This window comes from Labeo rohita, chromosome 6 (genome assembly GCF_022985175.1).
Source record: "Labeo rohita strain BAU-BD-2019 chromosome 6, IGBB_LRoh.1.0, whole genome shotgun sequence".
Classification (NCBI taxonomy): Eukaryota; Metazoa; Chordata; class Actinopteri; order Cypriniformes; family Cyprinidae; genus Labeo; species Labeo rohita.
In genome coordinates this window covers 459,261-480,847 of record NC_066874.1, presented here as the reverse complement: position 1 = coordinate 480,847, position 21,587 = coordinate 459,261, and the positions used below count along the sequence as shown (strand labels likewise).

The following is a 21,587-nucleotide window of genomic DNA, read 5'->3' as shown; positions in this document are numbered from 1 at the left end:
TGACTGAAACACTGAAACACTACATTTAATGGACACTTTTAGAAAAATAGGCTTTATAAGGTAAAAATGCCCATAAAAGGTAAAAAAGGTAAAAAAATCAGTTTAAACTTATTGAAAAAGTTTTTTTTTTTTTTTTTTTATCACTGCTGTGTACTGACCACACAGAATATGCAGAATATGAAAAAAACATTGGAAGTCAGCTGTCCACAGTAGTCCTTAAGATATCAGCATAATAACATACTCAGTAAAATATCGACTAATTATTGTTATCGGCAAAGTCCCAGAAAATATTGAGACTTATTTTTTGTCACACACCCCTAAGGTGCAGTTGTGGCCTAATGGTTAGCGAGTTGGACTTGTAACCCAAAGGTGGGGGGAGTGAATTACCAGCACTCTCTCCACCCTCAATACCACGACTTAAGTGAGACCCTTGGGCAAGGCAGAGAACCCCCAACTGCTCCCCGGGCGCCCACTGTTCACTATACACCATACTTGGCCGCATGTCACGTCATGTCATGTCCTTTTCTTAACATATTTAACATTTGTTTAGAAAAAAAATTAAATAAATTTGAAAAGTGCGTTTTTTCCACTTGAGCCCGTATCCCTCAAAATGTCTGTGCACGTCCCTGCCAGAGTCCATTTCTGCGTGTTGTCCTACACACCCCAAGTAATCCACACCACTTTAGTCCATCTTTTTAAGGAAAGGAAAGGAAAGGGAAAGGGTTTAGGAAAAGAATCTGTTAACATGTTCAGAAGACAAAAGAAACAAATCCATTATTTGTTTAGAGCTGTTTTGGCTTGTAAACCGTGTTTGATCCGTGAAGATTTCTCTCCTGATGCAGACCAGACCACCTTTTCACTGAGGGGCTGAAGCGTTATTATGGACTTTCCTTCTTTATTTTAATTTTTTGGGTATTCCTTTAATATTCTGTTTTAGAAATACATCACATCAAGCCAGTACATTTCAGCTCAATTTAGAAAATTGCAGTTCAGAATAGACAACTAGGGTCAGGGTCATGATGTCTGTCTATGATCAAAAGATATCTGAACAACAGGAAGTGCAGAAGGAGATAAATGAACAAAACCACATCAGAGTTCAAGCTGCTGGTCTGATCTGAACCAGGAAGAAAACAGGTGAAAGTGAAACAACCAGTAGAGGTGAATGACACTGATCCACAGTTCAGCTGGAGTATTAAAAGCTTTAACTGGCTTAACAAATATGATATATTTAGATAAAATGATATGCATATGAAGACGTTCTGCATTCAAACAGTGTCCAAATAGATGTTTCTTGGATAAAGTTCAACCCTCCTGAGGAGTCATTCATGCAGAAACAAAGTTCCCCTTCCACCGCATTTCGTGTGAACTCCACCCACCCGCATATCCACACCTGCCCGCGGGCACAGGGCAAACTCAGGTGAGCGCAGGTAAGGCATTTTGAGCTCGTGAAGGCGAGCGGCAGGTCGCGGCTCGTCATGGCGGAGTCGCAGCTCATGTGTATGGAGGACGGGCTCATGCCCGCAGCGGTGCCCGAATCCCGGCCGCAGTTCTACTACAGCGAGCAGCAGCGGGTGGCGATCGAACGGCTGCTCACCAAAGGAGACGGAGCCTTCAAGAGCCTCCTGAAGGACGAGAACGGCCAAGACTTCCTGTCGGCGCGGGAAATCAAGGCCATCACCAGTACCTTCGTCAAATACCCGAATGAGGAAAACGATGGAGAGGCGTCAACGAGTCACGCCAAACGTGAGGACTCGGGGTCGATGCGCTCCACGTACTGGCCGCAGATGTCGGACACGGATGTTCCGCCGCTGGATATCGGATGGCCCTCATCCGGGCTCTTTAAAGGGGTCACCCGAGTGTCAGTCTACACCCACCCACCCAAAGACAGCGGCCCGCACATCAAGGAGGTGGTCCGCAAACTCATCCAGGAGTCCTGCAAGGTCAGCGCTCATGAAATATTCAATCAGTCATATTTAGGGAGATTACTTTAGGTACTGTTAGCAGTAAACGAAGAAAAGTGCCAGGGTTTTATTGTAGGCTACTCTGTGAAAAGTGGCAGTCTGTACTGTTTTTATTCACTATTAACTGCGACTTTCCCCTCAATAAATTCCTACTTTGCTGCTTCTTATTAGTGAGTATGGTAGTTGTTAAGTTTAGCTAATGGGTAGGGTTAGGGATGTAAAATAAGGTCATGTAAAATAAGGCATTAATATGTGCTTTATTAGTAATAATAAACGGCTAATATTCTAGTAATATGCATGCTAATAAGCAACTAGTTAAGAAACTGTAATATAAAGTGTGATAATGTTTTTTGTTTTTTACGTAAAGGAGAAGTCCACTTCCAGAACAACAACTGACAGATAATGTACTTACCTCCTTGTCATCCAAGATGTTCATGTCTTTCCTTCTTCAGTCGAGAAGAAATTTTGTTTTTTGAGGAAAACATTTCAGCATTTTTCTCCATATAATGGACTGATATGGTGCCCCGATTTTGAACTTCCAAAATGCAGTTTAAATGCGGCTTCAAACGATCGCAGCCGAGGAAGAAGGGTCTTATCTAGAGGAACCATCGGTTATTTTCATAAAAATAATACAATTTATGTACTTTTTAATCTCAAACGCTCGTCTTGTCTTGCTCAAGACAGTTAGGGTATGTCGAAAAACTCTTCAAAAACTTCAAAATCGTCCTATATCGCTGTTTTAGCTTTTTTGTTAAGGGTGTTTGATCTTCTTTGCAAAAACTGAGTTTTTCACGTACCCTAACTGTCTTGAGCCAGAATACACAGAGTTCAGGGACAGCGAGACAAGACGAGCGTTTGAGATTAAAAAGTATTTAAATTGTATTTCTTTAATGAAAATTAGCGATTGTTTCGCTAGATAAGACCCTTCTTTCTCGGCTGGGATCGTTTACAACCGCATTTGGGATCGTTTGAAGCTGCATTTAAACTGCATTTTGGAAGTTCAAAATCGGGGCACCAATCAAGTCCATTATATGGAGAAAAATGCTGAAATGTTTAACTCAAAAAACATAATTTCTTTACAACAGAGGAAAGAAAGACATGAACATCTTGGATGACAAGGGCGTGACTACATTGAAGTGTTGCCATCTTTCAGTGTACTAACAATCACTAGTAGGCTACAATGGTTAGCGTGATAAATATTTTTATGGGGATTCCTCATCCTCCTCCTCGTCATGGTCAGTTTCATTTTCTCTTCTCTAGTGATGACTGTCAGATCATGCCACTCCTTACATGTCAGGCAATTTAAAGATGTGCCTCATGTTGTTAACATCTAAATTAACTGGTTTATAATTGTACAATTAAAAAAGGAAAATCCCTTATATTTGCTGTAAAACTGTCAGTTGTGGTTGCCAGAACTTTACCATAAAAAATAGGCAGCAACATTTTATGCTTTACAGATTAAACCTAAATGTACAGTAAAATGTATGTTTCATGAAGTTTTTACTAAAACTCTTTTTTACCTTAAAAAATAAAAATAAATAATAAAGTTTTTTTTAAAGGAAAGTTATTTCAGTGAAAAAAAGTCAGTGGTTTTACCTGTAAAGTATAAGATGATAAGTTTCACTTCCAGAAACTGTAAAATTAAATGAAATGTCCCAGTACATCTATAACTGGTTTTTCAGGCCTCATCAAGCACTGTAATGTGTTTGTTGACTGTATTCGGGACCGTCGCTTACATTCGCGGGTCCTGGGATGTGTTTGTATAGGTGGGTTCTCTCAGCTGGCCAATGAGGATAGACTATACCATACAGGACCTTAGTGAGGCCCTCTTGTCAAAGGTCTCTCTGTTTCTCATCTCGTGCAGTGCTGGATGCTTCAAGATCTTGTTCAGACTTGATCAGACGGTCTGTTTCTTCAGCCTGTTGTTACTGAGAAATGATTGTAAAGTATCTGACTCACTGAACAGACTCGACATGTAGCAGGAAATTGCAGTTTTCTGAAAGTCTGTTTAATAATGCTAACCAGTGTGAATATCTTCAGTAATCAACTTCATTGTCTTTATGCAAATCTTATTTCTTGTTTTCATCAAATTGGAAAATTACTCTCAGCACAGCAGGCCGGTCTCACCAGATTCCAGAGCCAGTTTCTGCTTTATAACAGCAGAAGGACAGAGATCACACTGCTATCTTATCAGACGCTACAAATACAATAATTTACAAAGGAAGATAGATGCATTTATGTATTCCTGCTGGATTTATGGAGGCTTTACAAACAAACTAGACAAAGATATCAGCTTGAAGGTCAGAAAACAAAGTGAGTGAAAAAAAGAAAGTGAAAGCTTTGCAAAACACATTTCTATAGGTGTGAATCAGCAGCTGCTTTCATTTAGAGTTCTGGTCTGAAGTCTTCCTGTAATCCTGATCAACACTCATCTCTTCTGAAAAGCTCTGCAGAATGGACATGAAATATATGTAACTAATTATTAATAAGTAAGGAATAGACCCAAATCAAAGTCACTGTTCATTAACATGCGTTCATTGAGAGGTTCAGTGATCTACAGCAATCATTTATGAGAAGATCTCAAAGTACAGAAACACAAACAGCACTGAAATGTTTTGAAAAACACACTTTCTTTCCTGTATGGACACTTTCCCAATTGAAACAGGAAGCTAGAACCGTAAATACTGAATCGTTTAAAACAACCAGCAGGCTTCGGTTTCATCACATGAATCACGATTCAGTCCGTGACAGATGATCAATATTCTTGGTTCATTTTACCCAAAGAGAAGGTTTAACTCGACTACTGCTTAACTGCTGCTGATGAGAATGAATGAACTGTCTGTCTGTGTTTTGTAAAGGTCGTGGCTATCGTGATGGACGTGCTGACCGATCTGCAGATTCTACGAGATCTGTTTGATGCATCCAAGCGCGGCGTCCCCGTCTACATTGTGCTGGACCTGCAGGGAGCGCCGCACTTTCTGGACATGTGCAACCGACTGCAGGTCGGAGCTAAAGATTTGCAGGTACACCAGAAAAACATTTAAATTCTTGAAATAGAATAAAATAAAATAAAATATTTTTTTGTAAAAAACTTGAAAATAACTACAAAAAAACCAACAAAATAATATAACAATTAAAAAAATATACATATAGGCCTATATTTAGACATCTAAAACTCAAACGAAAATAATGATAAATATATCACTGTTTAGATATATTTAGCATATTTTAAAAAATATTTTTGGCCACAAAAAAAATACATTTTTGCCATAGGGGACTCAATCAAAACCCAGCCACTTAGATGTTAGGATTAATTTCACTTCATGTTTAATGGTTTGTGTTTCCTTCAGAATGTCCGGACTCGGACTGTAAAGGGAGTCGGGTTGAATCTGTCCATGGGGAGAATCCCAGGAAACGTCCACAGCAAGTACATGCTCATCGATGGAGATAAAGTCATGTTTGGGACGTACAGGTGAGCGAGCGTTTGCTGTTTACAGTCTGACAGAACCTTCTTCATGTCTCACGTGGATTGTTGCGTTTGTGTCTCCTGCAGTTTCTCGTGGAGCTCTTCTCGAATGGACAGGAACATGATCACGGTGATGTCAGGGCAGGTGGTGGATTTCTACGATAATGATTTCAGAGAACTTTACGCCATCTCCGATAAACTGGACCTGTTTAAGGAGTTTCACCTCAGTAAGCCCCAAACGGGAACCCTGGCACGAGCCGCGGTGCCCAAACGGCCCTTAGCAGCAACTTCACGCTTCCAGGTGAATCTCGGAGACGCGTCGCGTGGAGATCTGAAAGTGCCGGCGCACAAATACCACAACCCGAAGTACCTGTTAGCGCTCGGACAGATCCCGGGACCCTCGGAGCCGCTGCAGGACTTCCTCGATAAAATGGTGCCGCCCGATCCGGGTCAACAGGACCTGGAGAATCCCACAGAAGAGCTGGAGAACATCACTCCCGTTTCCTCTCAAACTGGGAAGAAAAAGTCCAAGAAACTTAAAACACTGACATTTAACACAAAAAGGAAGAAGAAAGGGAAGAAGGACACGACAAGCAACGAGGTTATTGAAGAAAACGCTGCAAACCCTTCAGACGAGACGCCTAAAAACACACTCACCAGAGACGAGACGCAGGACACCCCCAAGAAGAAGAAGACAGGATTTTGGTGCCTTTTCAAAAAAAGCTAAATGACTTGTTTTAATCATAGCGCTTTAAATGAGCCACTGTTTTTACCTCCTGTAGACCGTTAACCCTCATGTACCGTCATGTTTACAGAACACCTGATTCCTGATGTGATCCTGTCTGTGTTTGTGACGTGATCGTTCATACGTTTGACAGTGATAGTAAAAGCGGAAAAGACTTTCTGATAATGTGCGACACTTGATAAAGAAACCAAGTATTGTCTAAATTACAGGAAAATGTTAGAAAAAAAAACAAAAAAAAAACTTGAGAAAGGAGAAAATGGTGCATAAAGAGACGTTAAAAAGTTTTTTTTTTAGCATTTGTGCAACTGTGAAAGTGCAGGTGTCATTTCTTTGTTTCATGTTTAAAGGGTGTTTAGATCGGGTGACTCATGCATTCTTTGTTTAGTTCACAGGCAGCGTTTAAATCCATCATGACCGTGTAGTTTGAAACACTCACCCTCAGATAAAAGTTGATGCATTCCATATATTTTGAATATTTGTAGGGAACTTCTATGTTTAAATTGTGTTTATGTTAAATTTTTATGAATTCAATTTTTAGATTTTTCATGATCTGCCTGTAAATGTTTCTATCTCAGGGGATATGTGGCCCTTTTAGGGGTATAATTCAAGATATTTGTTACATGTAGTTTCTGCTGTCTATAGACTTTAGACTTTGCAGCCTATTTTAGAAAATCAGTTCAATACTTTAAATTCTTATTTAGTCCTATTGTCCAACAATTCTCAGACTTGTGCGTATATATACGTATATGTATATGTATATAATAGGATACTCAACCGCGGAAAATGAATGCAAACTTGTGTATAAAATGTAGAATGTGTATGTGTTTTTTATGGAATATTTTTTCTGAAGATTTTAGTTGGATGTTAATCTAACATCAAACTTAATCTAACATTGAAGGGGTCATTAGATTAATATGCTCCTTACGGGCTAATTATAATGTTCAAGTTTTTTGCACAATAAAAAACAAATAAATATGTGGGAAAAAATGATTATTTTCAACCCTCTTTCTGACTCTCTGTCTAAAATGACCTGTTTTAAGGGGCTTGTCCTTTAAGGCTTGCCAGTAATCGGCCACTGTTGTGATTGGCTAACGTCATTGCATAGGAAACAGCATCAATGCCCCGCCCCCTCGCTATTGTGTGTTCTGACAAATATGTGTTTGGAAATAAACAAGCTGTTTCTACCAAATGCATCAAATTTGATTCAAATATGATTTCTATTGGATTTTGATGCAGCTTGACACTTGCATTCAGTTTAATCAAGTGTCATCCATTAAGCGAATGAATGCCAGTGGGCGGGGCCTATGGTAAAATGATGACTATTCGTTGATGTCCTGCTCTGGAGGCAGTATTTATGAAAACGACTGCGCCCAGGTGACATCACCTTGAACCTCAAATCCAAATGAGCCATTTTCTGAGGGTTATTACATAAATGCATTTTTACTGATGATGAGAAAACTTTAAGTCATGAAACTTGCAGGATGCATTAAGCATGCAAAAACCTCTTCTATGTCAAAAGATCAAGGGAAATTCGGTTCCGTAATGTCTCGATGACCCCAAGAGAACATTCAAATTTAACATTCCTATAATGTTTGCAAAATTTTAAAATGTAATGTTCCCTTAATTTTCACATAACCAAGTAGAAAACGTTTTTATATTAAAAAAAAAAAAACGTTAGGAGAACATTCATAATGTAATCAAAACGTAATGGGAACGTTAGCAAACACATTCTGGGGACATATATTTGTTAGCTGTGCACATCAAAGGAGTTTTACAGGATCTGCATTATATAACTCACTTCTAAAATGTCAAACAGAATTTTATTTTGGATTTTCCCTAGTCTCTTCAAACCCCGCCCACTGAAGACACATCAGCCAATCCGTTTGAGTCAGATGAGCCGAATGTACAAAATGATTGACAGGTGTAGAAAGTCATGATGAGTGACGGTCTTTTATAGCCCTCTGCTGGTGGATCTGAGCATCAAACACACACTTCACTGAGCCGATGCAGCAGACTCACCACACTATAAAACCCAATAGTTTACCTTACTTAGTTACAATTAGTTATCTTTACTTAGTTACTATACTTACTAGGTTTTATTAAGTTACAGCTACTTTCAAGGCAAATAAAACAATTTACTTACTTGCTTTGAGTGATGTTTACTTAAAATATCCAAGTATCCACAAAGAAACCAATGACATTAATAAACCAGTGAGAGGCAGCAGTGCACTAATATGTTGCTAATGTGCAACATAACAACAGAAGAAGAAGAAAAAGTTTTTGAGATGGGGCAATTTTTAGTAGACTTTTCACTCACATCTTTCTTCCACTACTTGAATTCACTCATTTCCCAAAGTCATCTTGAATGTTGAATTTTCAATACAACTGAAATATTTGAGAGAACATCACAATTTTTTTTTTAATACTCACCATTATAGTGAATAGTGTCACTTTTGGTTGGGCATTTGGAACTATCGTTGCAGCAATGCAACGTGAAATCAGAGTTCTTTGGTTTTAAGGAAAGCAAAGTCGTAAATAGGTTACTTTTATAAGGTGACCTATATTCTAATTAAATCATTAGGTTGCAGATTTTTCATGTTGATTAATGATCTTTCACAATTTTACTGTTTTTTTTTTTTTTTATAAACACTACAAGAAGCTTGTAACTATGTTGATACAATCTTTTAATATTTGCCTGGCGTGAGTCACACACAAACTTCAACATTCAGCATGTGAATCACAACAATGGTAAAAACTCAGTTTTATTTATTTTTGTTAACTGTATCAATAACGATTTTATGAGCTTTTTTTGTGTTTGTTTGTTTTTTGTTGTGCTACTACTGACACAAGACAGCAAATGAAATTGGCAAATACAAACAACAACAGTAAAGCAAAGCAATTGCATAATTTGTTCATGTCGCAATGCACTCTGGGAGTCAGTGAGTAGCTATTAGAGGAATGGAGTAATTAGATAAATTAAAAGCATTAAGTAAATTCAACTTAAAATGGTTGTTAAAATGACTCTTATATTTAAGTAATGATTACTTCAAGTTTTCCAGTAAACATTACTTAAATTTTTTAGGGCAACCAGTTTCCTTAAGTTTTTTAAGTAAATTCAACTTAACCAGGATTAGAGTGCATAAAGCATGCAATGAGAACGGCCTCATGGACTTCATAGGAAAGCACACGATGTGTGTCATTTGAGACACGGCCAGAAATGCACTTCTGTTTTTATTCAGTGTGTGACATTGACCGGATCTCTCTCTCTTTCTCTGTGTGTGTGTGCTGCAACAGCTCTGACCACAAAAAGGATCCGTGGATTTACTGCAACAGCTCTGAACAGGAAGTGACCACAGTGTGAATGTACTAATGAGCGACACTCCAGTGTTGCGGTCAAGACCACTTAAATTTAAGACCAAGACCAGACGCTATAGAGAGCTGTTACCAGTCAAATAAAATGACAAATTAAACAACTTCATCTTTGCACTGCAGAGGCATGAATCATTTTATGAGATCAATGATTTAAATATAACATTTTGAGTTTAGAAATATGATGACAAAATAAAATCTACTCTTAAATATAAAACCATATCCATCTTGAATAAAATCCCAAGTCTGAGTTTTTTTTTTTTTTTTTTTTTTTTTTTTTTTTTTTTTTGATTGAGGCCTTCAAAAACTGGTCTCGAGCTCTACAACCATACTACATTCACCAATAAAAATATGAACAGGAAATTAAATCTGTCCATCAGAAAGCATCAGTTCACCATCCACTGATGAACGTGTTTCCTCAGACGCTCCTCATGGACTCCTCATGCTGATGTTCAAGTCAAAGTCAGCTTTATTGTCAGTTCTGCCACATGTACAGGACATACAGAGAATTGAAATTGCGCTACTCTCAGACCCTTGGTGCATAACAGATATTATGAAATACAAAAGGTAGAATTTTAATTACGAATAAATACAGTTATACAATATATAAATTAGGGCACATGGCAGAGAGTGCAAACCAAACAGTATAGAACAAATGGAGCTTCTAATGGAGAAACATCTCGCTCTCAGTGATTCATGAGGCTTCATGACACTGGTTAAATCAGCATCATCAACACTACAAATAAATAAGAAGAATTAATTATTAAATAATGACTAATAAATATATAATAATTAAATTGTCCTGGACCTTCATGAAACCACCAGCAGATGTCACATGCTGCTGTTCTGATGGAGGAAGTGAAAGCGATGAGGTCATTTCACATTTCCCTTTTTAAATGTTGCAGTTGTGTGAATGAAGACCAGAGTGCAGCTTTCATCCTTCCTACAGATGCTACAAGAGTCTATTCCCGTTTGATACTGCAGTCATCTTTACTGACACAGATTTATGTTATACATGAACTTCCTCTAAAACCCAATGAGATCACGTTTCTGAAGGTTAAAAATAAGATCTCACACCCACACAATACTGTTCAAAAATTTGGGGTCAGTGCTATTTTTTTAATGTTCTTCAAAAAAAGTCTCTTCTGCTCAACAAGGCTGCATTTATTGGATCAAAAATACAACAAAAACAGTAAAACAGCTGCTTTCTATGTGAATATGCTTAACAAACATTTCTGATTATTATCAATGTTGAAAACAGTTGTGCTGCACAATATTTTTGTGGAATAAAAATGGTAAAAAAAAAGAATTCAAAATTGTAAAAAATAAAATCATTTATTTGAAATCTTTGGTAACATTAGAAATGTCTTTACTCTCACTTTTGATCAGCTGAATGCGTCCTTGGGTTAAGGAATTCATTTTCTTTCAAGAACTGACAATAAACTTTCAAACAGTAATTGGTCAAGAACAAATACTATAATTCTGCCTGTTCCAGAAAGCAAATATGCAAGGGAAGCAGATCCTTTGTGTGTGTGTGTGAAGGTGAGAATGACACCGAGCTTCTTCTTTTAAAAAAACCAACATCAGTCACGTTTTGTAACCAGCCCTGACGGCACTAATGTGTTTTTCCGCTCAAACTACACAGAGACTGTTTGTTAATAACAATCATCTCACGAGATGTAGTCACAAATAACTTTAATTAAATAATCTATTGTACAATTCATCACCTACAATCTTTCACACTGTATGATCTATAATATTTACAGAAATATTTTACATGAAAAACAAAGGAATCAAAGTCCATGTTTTTGTCCCGAATGTGTGTTTGAAGGGGAATCGATCCGTCGGCTGCACTGGAGCATCATCAGACGTCACTGCCGCTCTCCACAATGGATTCAGTCGCAGATTAAACACGACAAGACAACCTCAGTGTCTCACGAGGTCAAATGGACATTCATTGCCAAAAAAGACATCGGTAATATGTGTGTGTGTGTGTGTGTGTCTCTCTAGCATTTCAGATCCCAGTCATGATCCCTGCTCCACATTCATTTTATTGCTTTCTACTCTTACTGGATGAGAACCATTTGGCCCTATTTTTACTTTTTTCGGAGGAATTTCAGCAGAAACGTCTGAGACAGAGTTGATAATCCTTACATTTCCTAAGCTATGAGAGAGAAACCTCTGAGAAATGACATTAAAATAACTGCAGTGAAAAGATTCTTTCAGAAAGGATGATCAAATGATCTCAGTATGGATGATCGGAGCTTCTCAACATTTCGTTTCATATGGTTTACTCACTATTGACACATTTGAATGTCTAAGCAATTTCAAGAGAAACGTCTGAGACAGAGCTGATCTCCTGAGCTGATCTCCTGAGCTTTAAGTGAGTTTTAATAAATAAGCAGTGCACTCCTATAGTTCTGTCCGTTTGTCTGTTCGTAGTTCAGTCGTTTCCTCATTTCTCTGGCTCTTTGTTGATGACTTTCTTCTTGCGGATGGACACTAGATCGTAGAAGGGGTCTTTAGTGATGCTGGCCCTGTGAAGACACGACACAGGTGTGTCAGACGAGTCACGCGTGTTCAGATGGCACCGGTGAGACGTGTGTGTTCCTACCTGATGGATTCGATCCAGTCGTCTCGCTCCTCGGCTGAAGCGGCACAGATGGTGTACGACTGATGGTTCCCTTCCACCACGCGTCCGTCCGTCTCCGTCTTACACGCCTTGATCTTCTGACCCCGGCTTGTGTTGGGGTTATACAGCTCCAAACAGTACTACACACAGGTCAAAGGTCACGGGTTAACCATCACTAACAAAACCACTCACTGACTAAAGAAACACACAGGCTCTGTTCAAACCGTCATGAGCATGTTTTCATTTCAAGACATATTTCATTTTGTTTTTCATTTCTAGGTGTATATCATTTTGTATTTTGGCTCATGCTACATAAATATATTATTTTTTCACACCCAGTTCATTTATTTGTGTTCACTTTTCACGAGGCTTATTTATTGCAACATCGTATATTTCTTTATTTTATTTCATTTAAATTCATATTTTTTCATTTCATAGTTTTTCCATATTTAATACATTAAATAATACATTAGTATGTTAAATTACTCTATTCTGACTATATTATATTTAGAATCAATACTCTGACAACACTTTACCATTACTTTTCCATTTGCTAATCATGCAAACACTTAATCAACGGTTCCTCATAATCTAATAAGAATCTCAACAGAAGTTGTGTCTTTTATTATTAAATAATGAAGCTGGTGGTAATTCTGTTAACTAAGGTTAACAAAGATGAATAAATACTGTAAATGCAATGTCAACAATGTATATCACTGTTAATTAATGCATCAACTTATATTAACTAATGGGAACGTGTTCCTAATATTTCTTCTCTTGCTTTATTGAATATATTCGTTCTGTGATTATCCTTCTACTTTAGTATTTGACCAAACTGCAATGTAATGTCTTCACTGTTTAAAACATCTTTCTCATTGTCATTGACTAGGTTTAGGTTAGTAACACAGTCTCACCGGTTTGCGTTGAAACATGACTTCCCTCACGCACAGATTCTCCAGAGGAATGATGCCGCGCGGCTCTTTGTCCTGAACACAAACACACGGTCACTCCCGATCCACACGTCAAACGCATTCAAAGGTTCACGCATTCAGAAAAGGCTGCTGTTCTTACCGTGGTATATTCAAAATAATACAGGCAGTTATCGGTCAGGATGAACCAGCGTCTCTTCCACGTCTTTACACGACCGCCTGCAGACAAATAATAAATAACACTGTCAGATGACTGTAGTCTATTTGACACAAAGACAGTGATCATTAGTCAGTTAGTGTGACTGTATTAAACTTCTGCAGATACTACTAATAAATTCTTGATTTTATAGATTTGGCTCTTCATGTGATCAGCAGTGAAGACAATAATGGCAAAATCAGTTTGTTTAATGCAGTCTGAAGTGAATTCTGTAATATCTCATTTAGCGAGGTCTCATCTGATCTTGGTTTTACCCAGTTTGAGCAGCCAGCCCTCTCGGTCCGGGTTGAAGAAGGTGTGCGTCAGATCGTTCCCATCATCCTCTGGGATTTTGAAGGGTTCATTGCGTATGCTGTTGTAGAGATTCTGTTGATGCAAAAAAACACACATTTTTACCAAAAAACATCAAAACCACAGCCTTCCTGTTAGTGCTGCTATTTATGTAAATATATGCCACCGCTGACGAACTATTAATACCAGTGAGTTATTTGTGCTTAGTTACTACATTCTTCCAAGGCGTCATCTCCACACACAGCTTCAGTGCAGCACTTTTTGTTTTTAACTTTTATAATAGCAAGTTTTCGAACGTCATTAAATGTATGCATCTTCTTTCATGCAAATTCATATATTTATTCAATAAACGCAGTCTGAATAGAGTAAGCCACTATAGGGTTGATACCAAACAAATAAAATCGTGTTGTATTTACATAGACTGTTTAATGCAATGAATGTATTTACACTGCATATTCAATGTTAGAAAATTAATGTGTTAAATATATTAAAAAAAAAAAAAACTTAAAATAGAACTCTGAAATGATACCTTAAATATGAAACCAGGATCAGCTTAAGGTGGAGATAAATCATTCAGTCATTGATTCACTCATTCAACTGATTCATTCAGCAATGGAGTGACTTGCCGATTTTTTGGAACCACATACAAGTAATACTCTTACTATTTATGCCATAGAAAGATATGCTAAAAATAGCAAAAGTAGTATACTGGAATGCAGTTTTGAAATTTGCAGCTGTGTTTACAAATGGGTTTGTGAATCTTTGACTTACTTCATTTGTTCAAAAATGCTGAATCATTTAGGAACTAAAAACCACTGTGTCGATTGTGTTGAATGCAGTGGTTGATGAAATAAAGCAAAGCAGTCCATACTCACAATATCGTGTCTAAAACGGATCTCACTTGTCCATAACAGTAGCAGTTATTTATTGATTATATACCATTGTATAAAGTATAAAATTGTGACTGTAAAAGAAGGACAAATGTGAGTCCAGCTCAAGCTTGTGCTGGTATTTCAGAACTGGACTGTCTGAACTAAAACCGAATGGACGGCCACCCCAGCAGCATCATGTGACCAGCAAGGGCTGATTGTGATTGGCTGCTCACCGTCAGAAGGTCGTTGGGTAGATCTTGTCCGTTGTTAATGCCGCGGTTCATGCTGATGAATCTCTCGAGCGAGGTCTTGTCCTTCACGTTGGGATTGTGCAGACTCGTGTTCAACATGATGATGGCAAACGACAGGATGTAACACGTGTCTGACGATCACAAACACACAACACAACCACTTTCAACATCTACAACTCAGACCGATCACCAAACTCAATGATATTTGGCCATTATGAGATCATCACTATATGTCTGATTGATTCATAGATTTGTCAATACAAAATAAACAGTCTTTCTTTTTAATTATGAGTTAATTTAATGACAAATCATTTGTTATTCACTCGGAAAATATTTATGTATTCGAACTGCATATAAAATGTCCATTTGGATTACACAGTATTAACATAAACTAATCAACTTAATGTCACGCATAATGTATTTGTCATTTTATTAAATACTTGCGTTCATTTGATTTTATTTACATAATTGTATTTTCAGTGCATTTAGTCAAATAGCTTAGATGCAGCACAACCCATATGACAAAAAAAGACCAAAATCTAATTGAAATGTATGCCAAATATATGTTGTAAACAGTGAAGCTCGATGAAATATGTTTTTGAAATAGAAAATATATTTAGTTTCAACCCCCATATACCAAAATATATTTTAAAATCTACTTCAGGGGCAAGAAAATATATCTACATTTAAGCTAAATGCAAATGTGGATGGAATAGCTAAAAGATAAATGACAAAATTAATGATTTAATAATGCTTATTTTATATATATATATATAACACTGTAAAGTATTGTGTTATATGTATATATGTTACAAATGCGAATGTATTTTCTGGTAATGAAATATAAAGTGCAAAAAATATTATATTGGTAGAAAATATATATTTTGAAGCATATTTCAGCAAATATATTTTTGGCCATTTTTTGTATATTTTTGTATATTTAAAATATATTTGAAACTTTTTTTCTTGCTATATTTGCTGTTTTTGTATGCAATTCAAATACCTAAATATTGCATTTGGGCCTAAAGTGTACTAACTGTTTATCAGCATTATATCAGTCGTCAGATATTAACTCCACATGCATGTGAGTGAGTTTAACCTGTGGACTGGAAGACGTTGGCGTTGCAGTTACAGTAGCGTGTGGCGAAGGCCTCCATCATGCGGTCGATCTTCTGAGCTTCACCCGGCAGACGGAAACTCCACAAGAACTGCCTGCGGAAGAAACGAGACAAACAGAAATAAGACCAGTTCAGCTGCTCGTCTGTGGATGAAGAAGAGCTCGTGTTCTCACCGTAACGCCTGGACCAGGTTAAGATCTGAAAACTCGTGCAGCTCCACGAACGCTTTGAGAATCTTCAGGTGCATGTCCTCCCTGAAACAGCACGTGATCAGATCCAAATTCTCACACACGGGTCTTATGTTTAATAGATCATATGTCACCTCTCTCCCAGGAAGTCTCCGATGGCGGTCTTATTCAGTCCTTCCTCTTTATACAGGAACTCGGCCACGCGTTCTGGTTTCCAATCCAGAAGCTCATTATCGACCAGATACTTGATTCCCTGAAACACAGAGCCGTTTGATCCGTTCAGTGACTGTCACACAGACGAGATAAAACGCTGAAGAGACGCTCGTGTTCTTTGACCCGCAGCTGGTGTGAGTTTATCATGTCTGTCCACACCAGTTCCTCTACAGTTCAGCATCTGTTTTTAGAGATTTTCCTTCAAACCGACACTTCCCTTTTCAGTAGAATGACTAAAGAAAAACTAAAACCCTCAACACAAAATCAGATCAACTATTACCCAGGTTCAGCTTTGGTTACCTACAAAGAAATTAATACTTTTGTTTATTAAGGATGCAATAAATTGATTAAAAGTGTCAGTGAAACAGTACAAAGATTTAGTATTTTTCAGTACAAATAAATGCTGTTCTTTTGAACTTTCCATAAATCTATGAATCCTAAAAAGTAAAATGTGTGACAGTTTCCACAAAAATTAGGCAGCACAACTGTTTTCAACATTGCTAATAATCAGAAATGTTTGTTGAGCAGCAAATCAGCATATTAGAATGATTTCTGAAGGATCATGTGACACTGAAGACTGGAGTAATGATGCTGAAAATTCAGATTTGATAACAGAAATAAATTACATTTGAACAGATATTCACATAGAAAACAGCTGTTTTACATTGTAATAATATTTTACAATTTAGCAAGCGCAAGGGACTTATCAACACCAAACATTTGAACACTAGTGTGTGTGTGTGTGTGTGTGTGTGTTGTCTATAGTTTAGTTAGATTTGTTTAGTGTGTTTGTGGTGGTAACTCTGCTGTTTCTTAACCTGACAGAGATCAAACATCAAACACTGTTGTGTGTGTTGTCTCTCCTCAGCTCATCAGGTCTGCAGCAGCTCATGGTGGTCTCGCTGTTTAATGTGCAGCAGCAAAACCACAACGACTCAGAGCGAGAAAAACCAAAAGTATTTCAGGTGCTGACCTGAGGGCGTTCAGATCCTCCACGTCACTCCGTCTGTCACCATCAGACACACACACACAACCCCGAACAACACTCACGCAGTGTAAAGTTGAATGTCACTCTGACATAAATCTAAGGTTTACGGTAAAAAAAGAATTCAGTCTCTTCTACAATAAGACTAAAGTGTGGAGGTGGTGAGAGTGTCTGTGGAGGTTCCACTCATCAGCTCACACTGGAATCATCATCATCATCATCATCCTCCTCCTCCAGATCTCACCTTTTTAGGATCCATGTTGAATTTCTTCTTGCCACTACAGAAGCGTTTCTCCCTCTCCAGCATCTTACTGCAAAAAAAACAAAAAAAACTTACAACCAGAACATCTGACAGACTGAGGCTTCAACCAATGGATTTACTAAAACTATTAGAAACATTTCGGTTAAAAGTAAAATAGTTGAAGTAAAATATACATATTAGATGAAAACGAAACGTAAATTTAAAATGTTTCCTTAACAGTTAACTGAAATAAAGAAAAAATACTAAATGGACATAAATAAAAACGAAACTAAAATTACCATAATAGTACACTGTAAAAAAGAATTCCGTAAAATTTACGGTAAAAAAACGGCAGCTGTGGATGCTGGAATTTTACTGTAAAAAATACGGTAGCAATGTTTTGTGTTTTATGGTTTTCACTTGCATTTACAGATAAATACCGTAATTTCATTAACTGATATAATGGTAAAGTACCAACCTATTGAAGTACTGAAATCTGTTTTGTACCTTTGTAATTCACTGATAACCAACAAAAGCAGGTGGTGGTGAGAAAGGCCGCTTGTGATGAACTAAATCTTCATCACAAGCGGCTTTTAAATACTAACATATATAGAAGGTGCACAGTGTCATTCACACAAACACTAAACACCATCATGGTAACACACATCAAACTGAAATAATAATAAAAAAAAAAATTAATTTAACAACATTAGATGTAACATACAACCCTAATGTACAAAACTGATAAGAAAAAACTAAGAACAAAGAGTTATTCTAACAAAAAAAAAAAAAAAGTAACATAGGGAATTCTGGGAATGTGAATTTACAGTAATTTCACTGTAAATTTTACAGTCTTTTACCGTTAACTATTTAACCGGTTTTTATGGTAGCATTTTTACCATTTTTCACTGTTAAATGTATGGTCATTTCTTACAATGTAATGTTAAAAAAAAAAAAAAAAGTAAAATAACACAAAAAAACAACATTTACAGTAAAATAATAATAATAATAATAATATTTTGTCATTTTAAATAAAAAATAATTAAAGTACATAACAAAATGACTAATTATGTAATTATGTAAAAATTTAATATATATATAAAAATTTATATATAATATTTAATATATAATATATAATATATAATTTATAGTATATAATATATATATTATATATATATATAATATTTAATATATAAAAATTTCAATATTAATAAAACTGATGTGTTAGTATTGTTAGTTAGTGAATGATTCTGACAGTGTTTCTCTCCAGAATAAAGCATCATTTGTCATAAAGCATGTTTTCTCTGATAATGAGACAAACGTTCATCCGTTCACTCACTTGTCTTCTGCTGATTTGAAATCCTGAATATCTGCCATGACATTTTCAATCTGGTTCTTCAGTTTCTGTAAGAAAAGCGTTTTAAAAATTCAGAATGATGATCAGCTCAAACATCATCGTGTGAAAACAACACTATTCACGTTCATTTCATGTCTCACAGATGATAAATACACACATTTAGTTCATCATGAGTGTCTGTTATACATGTGACTACTAACAATCACACAAAAGATCAAACTCAGATGAACATACGAACACGTTCACGCCCTGCTAATTCAGCTTATAAAAACATTGTTTCTAAATACTTCGAAATTGTCCAGTTTTCTTGTCATGATTATAACGTTATTTAAAGGTTACAGAAACGTGTCTTAAAATGTTCATCAAGTACAAATATCAATAGGACATTTTGTTGTCTTAAAATCACTTTCCCTCAATGTTATGAGAATACATATCAAATAATAAAGTTATACAAACATTCCATACAAATTACTATAAGAATATTTCAGGCTAATATTTATGTAACTAATAATAAACACCAGTGAAAGTTGTAAAAATGTTCCCTGTTGGCTGGGAGAGTCTAATATGAGTCTTTTTGGTTATTTTGTTTAGTTTTTTGGGGGGTTGATTCATATCTTATGACATATCACAATGAAAGGATGAATCTTCTCCTCAGATGTGATGTGTCTCTGTGTGTGTGTGTGTGTGAGAGACGCAGCTGATGTTCCTGTACCTCAATGTCCTCCAGCAGGATCTGCTTGTGCATCTTCAGCCGCTCGATCTCCATCTGCTCCTCCGCCGTCAAATCTAATGAGACACAATCACCCGAGTGAATGTTTGAACAAACACCAGTGCGGCTCTGCAGATTCACATCCAGCTTTATATAAACATGAGTTGATTCAGCAGCGAGTTTCTATTCAACATGACAACAGCAAAATACACATGAAAACAGATCAGAGTCGTCTGAATCACACTCCTGAATTCTCCAGTAAAGGTGGAGACTGGAACAATAAGCTTCGCACTTCACGAGCACTGAGCCGTGTTCTGCTTTATGAAACAGGAAATCTGTTGTCATGGGGGCCGATGGCTCCTGCGTGAGGGGCCTCTGAACACACGCATGTGTCTCTGTGTGTGTGTGTGTGTGTGTTTTCACTTCAGATATGAGCATTCAAACACACCACAGAGAACAGAGGACAGAAACAAGAGCTGATCTATAAAAAGCCAGAGCAGCAGATATGAAATAAAGAAGCTGGCGGTCAGTATTTGACCGTATGTCAGATAATATTTCAGCCGTGTTACGGGAGTGGAAGTGATCCTGGGCTACAGATTTACATATCCAGACTAAATAAAACCCAAACAGACATCAAACTTCACTTCAGTAGAACTCAAAAAGACACTAACATCATTATTTAAAAAAAAAAATAATAATATAAATTAATTTAAAAAAAACTCAACAGAGGCAAGATGTAGTTTTAGTACTTTGCAGTTATAATAAAGAATAACCCGTAGTTCATCATCTATAACCTGCATTAAATCTCTCTTTCTGGATACTGTAATATGATATAAAGAGCAAATCAATAAATCATCTGCAAGAACAACCTGCAGTGGAATGTGAATTAGCTGTCTGTTTTAGTTGAGTTAAAGTTAAACTCTGTCTTACCTGTGTTATAGCTCTCAGTCATGGTGACTTTATAAATATGTATAATGCTGATCTGCTGTGTGTTTGAACTCAGATGTTCTTCATGTTTGTTGGAGATGGTGTGAGTTCCTCTATCAGCTGCTGCCCTGCCCTGCAAACACCCGTTTCACACCAGAAGTAAAGCGTTTCCGCAGGAGGAGCAGGGCAGGACCTCACAAACACACAGACACACACAGATGATCAGAGGACTTCGGCTAATCTAATGATGCCATCTGCTGGTGATGGACACACTGTAAAACACATGAATGACTGATGAATAGGAGGACATTTATTGAAGCCCTCCACTGGCTAACAAAAAATATAGGAAGAACTTTTTTTTTCATTTTCATTTCCATTATAAACGGACTCAACCAGTTTAGTTTTACACTAATAGTTAAGACTTATAAATATGAGGAAAAGAAAGTAAAGTTTATGACTAATACTTCATTTGTTCTTGGATTCACTTTCCCTCTTGATTTACGGCTCAAGACAAGAAGCATCGATGTAACTTCAACAAAAACCCATATGATGGTTTTACACGTTAACAATGTGCGTCACGAAGAGAGTAAGTAAATGTACAAACTAATACTCAACATTTAGAAATAAATACTGACCTATATTTCAAACTGCAGTTGAGAAAACAATTTGTCAAGTGCTTCAAAAAGTTTTTTCAACTTGTGGAAGCCTGTGTCCACCACTGAATTAAATAAAAAAGGTAATTGCAACTTTTTATCTCACAATTCTGACTTTTTTCTTATAAAGTCAGAATTGCAAGATATCAACTTTTTTTCTCAGAATTGTGAGATACAAACACGCAATTGTTATAAAGTCCAGTTATGAGGAGAAAGAAAAAGACCAATATGTTTAGAGAATTGACAGTTTATATCACACAATTCTGACTTCATTTCTCAGAATTGTGTCTTTATATCTTGGAATTCTGACTTTATAACTCACAACTGCGAGTTTATATCATGCAGTTGCAACTTTATTTCTCAGAACTGCATGTTTATATCTCGCAATTCTGAGAAAAAAATAATTGTGAGATAACAAGTCAAAATAACCTTTTTTTTTTTTGTTAGTTTTTTTTAATTCAGT

The 21,587-nt window shown here is 36.7% G+C and overlaps 2 protein-coding genes across 2 annotated transcripts; one reads left to right on the top strand and one right to left on the bottom strand.

Annotated features, from left to right (window-relative positions):
* The first annotated feature begins 1,044 nt into the window (after positions 1 to 1,044).
* On the top strand, positions 1,045 to 7,148 carry fam83fb (family with sequence similarity 83 member Fb). The gene is made up of 4 exons (XM_051111452.1): positions 1,045 to 1,940; positions 4,820 to 4,984; positions 5,312 to 5,433; positions 5,515 to 7,148. Exons 1-4 carry the CDS (start codon positions 1,476 to 1,478, stop codon positions 6,152 to 6,154), a joined length of 1,392 nt encoding a protein of 463 aa, XP_050967409.1. The 5' UTR covers positions 1,045 to 1,475; the 3' UTR covers positions 6,155 to 7,148.
* A 4,071-nt stretch (positions 7,149 to 11,219) lies between these two features.
* On the bottom strand, positions 11,220 to 20,629 carry cyth4b (cytohesin 4b). Its single transcript, XM_051113319.1, has 13 exons — positions 20,475 to 20,629; positions 19,548 to 19,621; positions 18,818 to 18,882; positions 17,482 to 17,548; positions 16,174 to 16,292; positions 16,025 to 16,105; positions 15,833 to 15,945; positions 14,716 to 14,864; positions 13,574 to 13,685; positions 13,245 to 13,321; positions 13,088 to 13,159; positions 12,156 to 12,313; positions 11,220 to 12,078 (listed from the first exon to the last, which is right to left on the bottom strand). The coding sequence occupies exons 1-13, from the start codon at positions 20,494 to 20,496 to the stop codon at positions 11,997 to 11,999; spliced, it is 1,191 nt and encodes a 396-aa protein (XP_050969276.1). The 5' UTR covers positions 20,497 to 20,629; the 3' UTR covers positions 11,220 to 11,996.
* Positions 20,630 to 21,587: the final 958 nt, after the last annotated feature.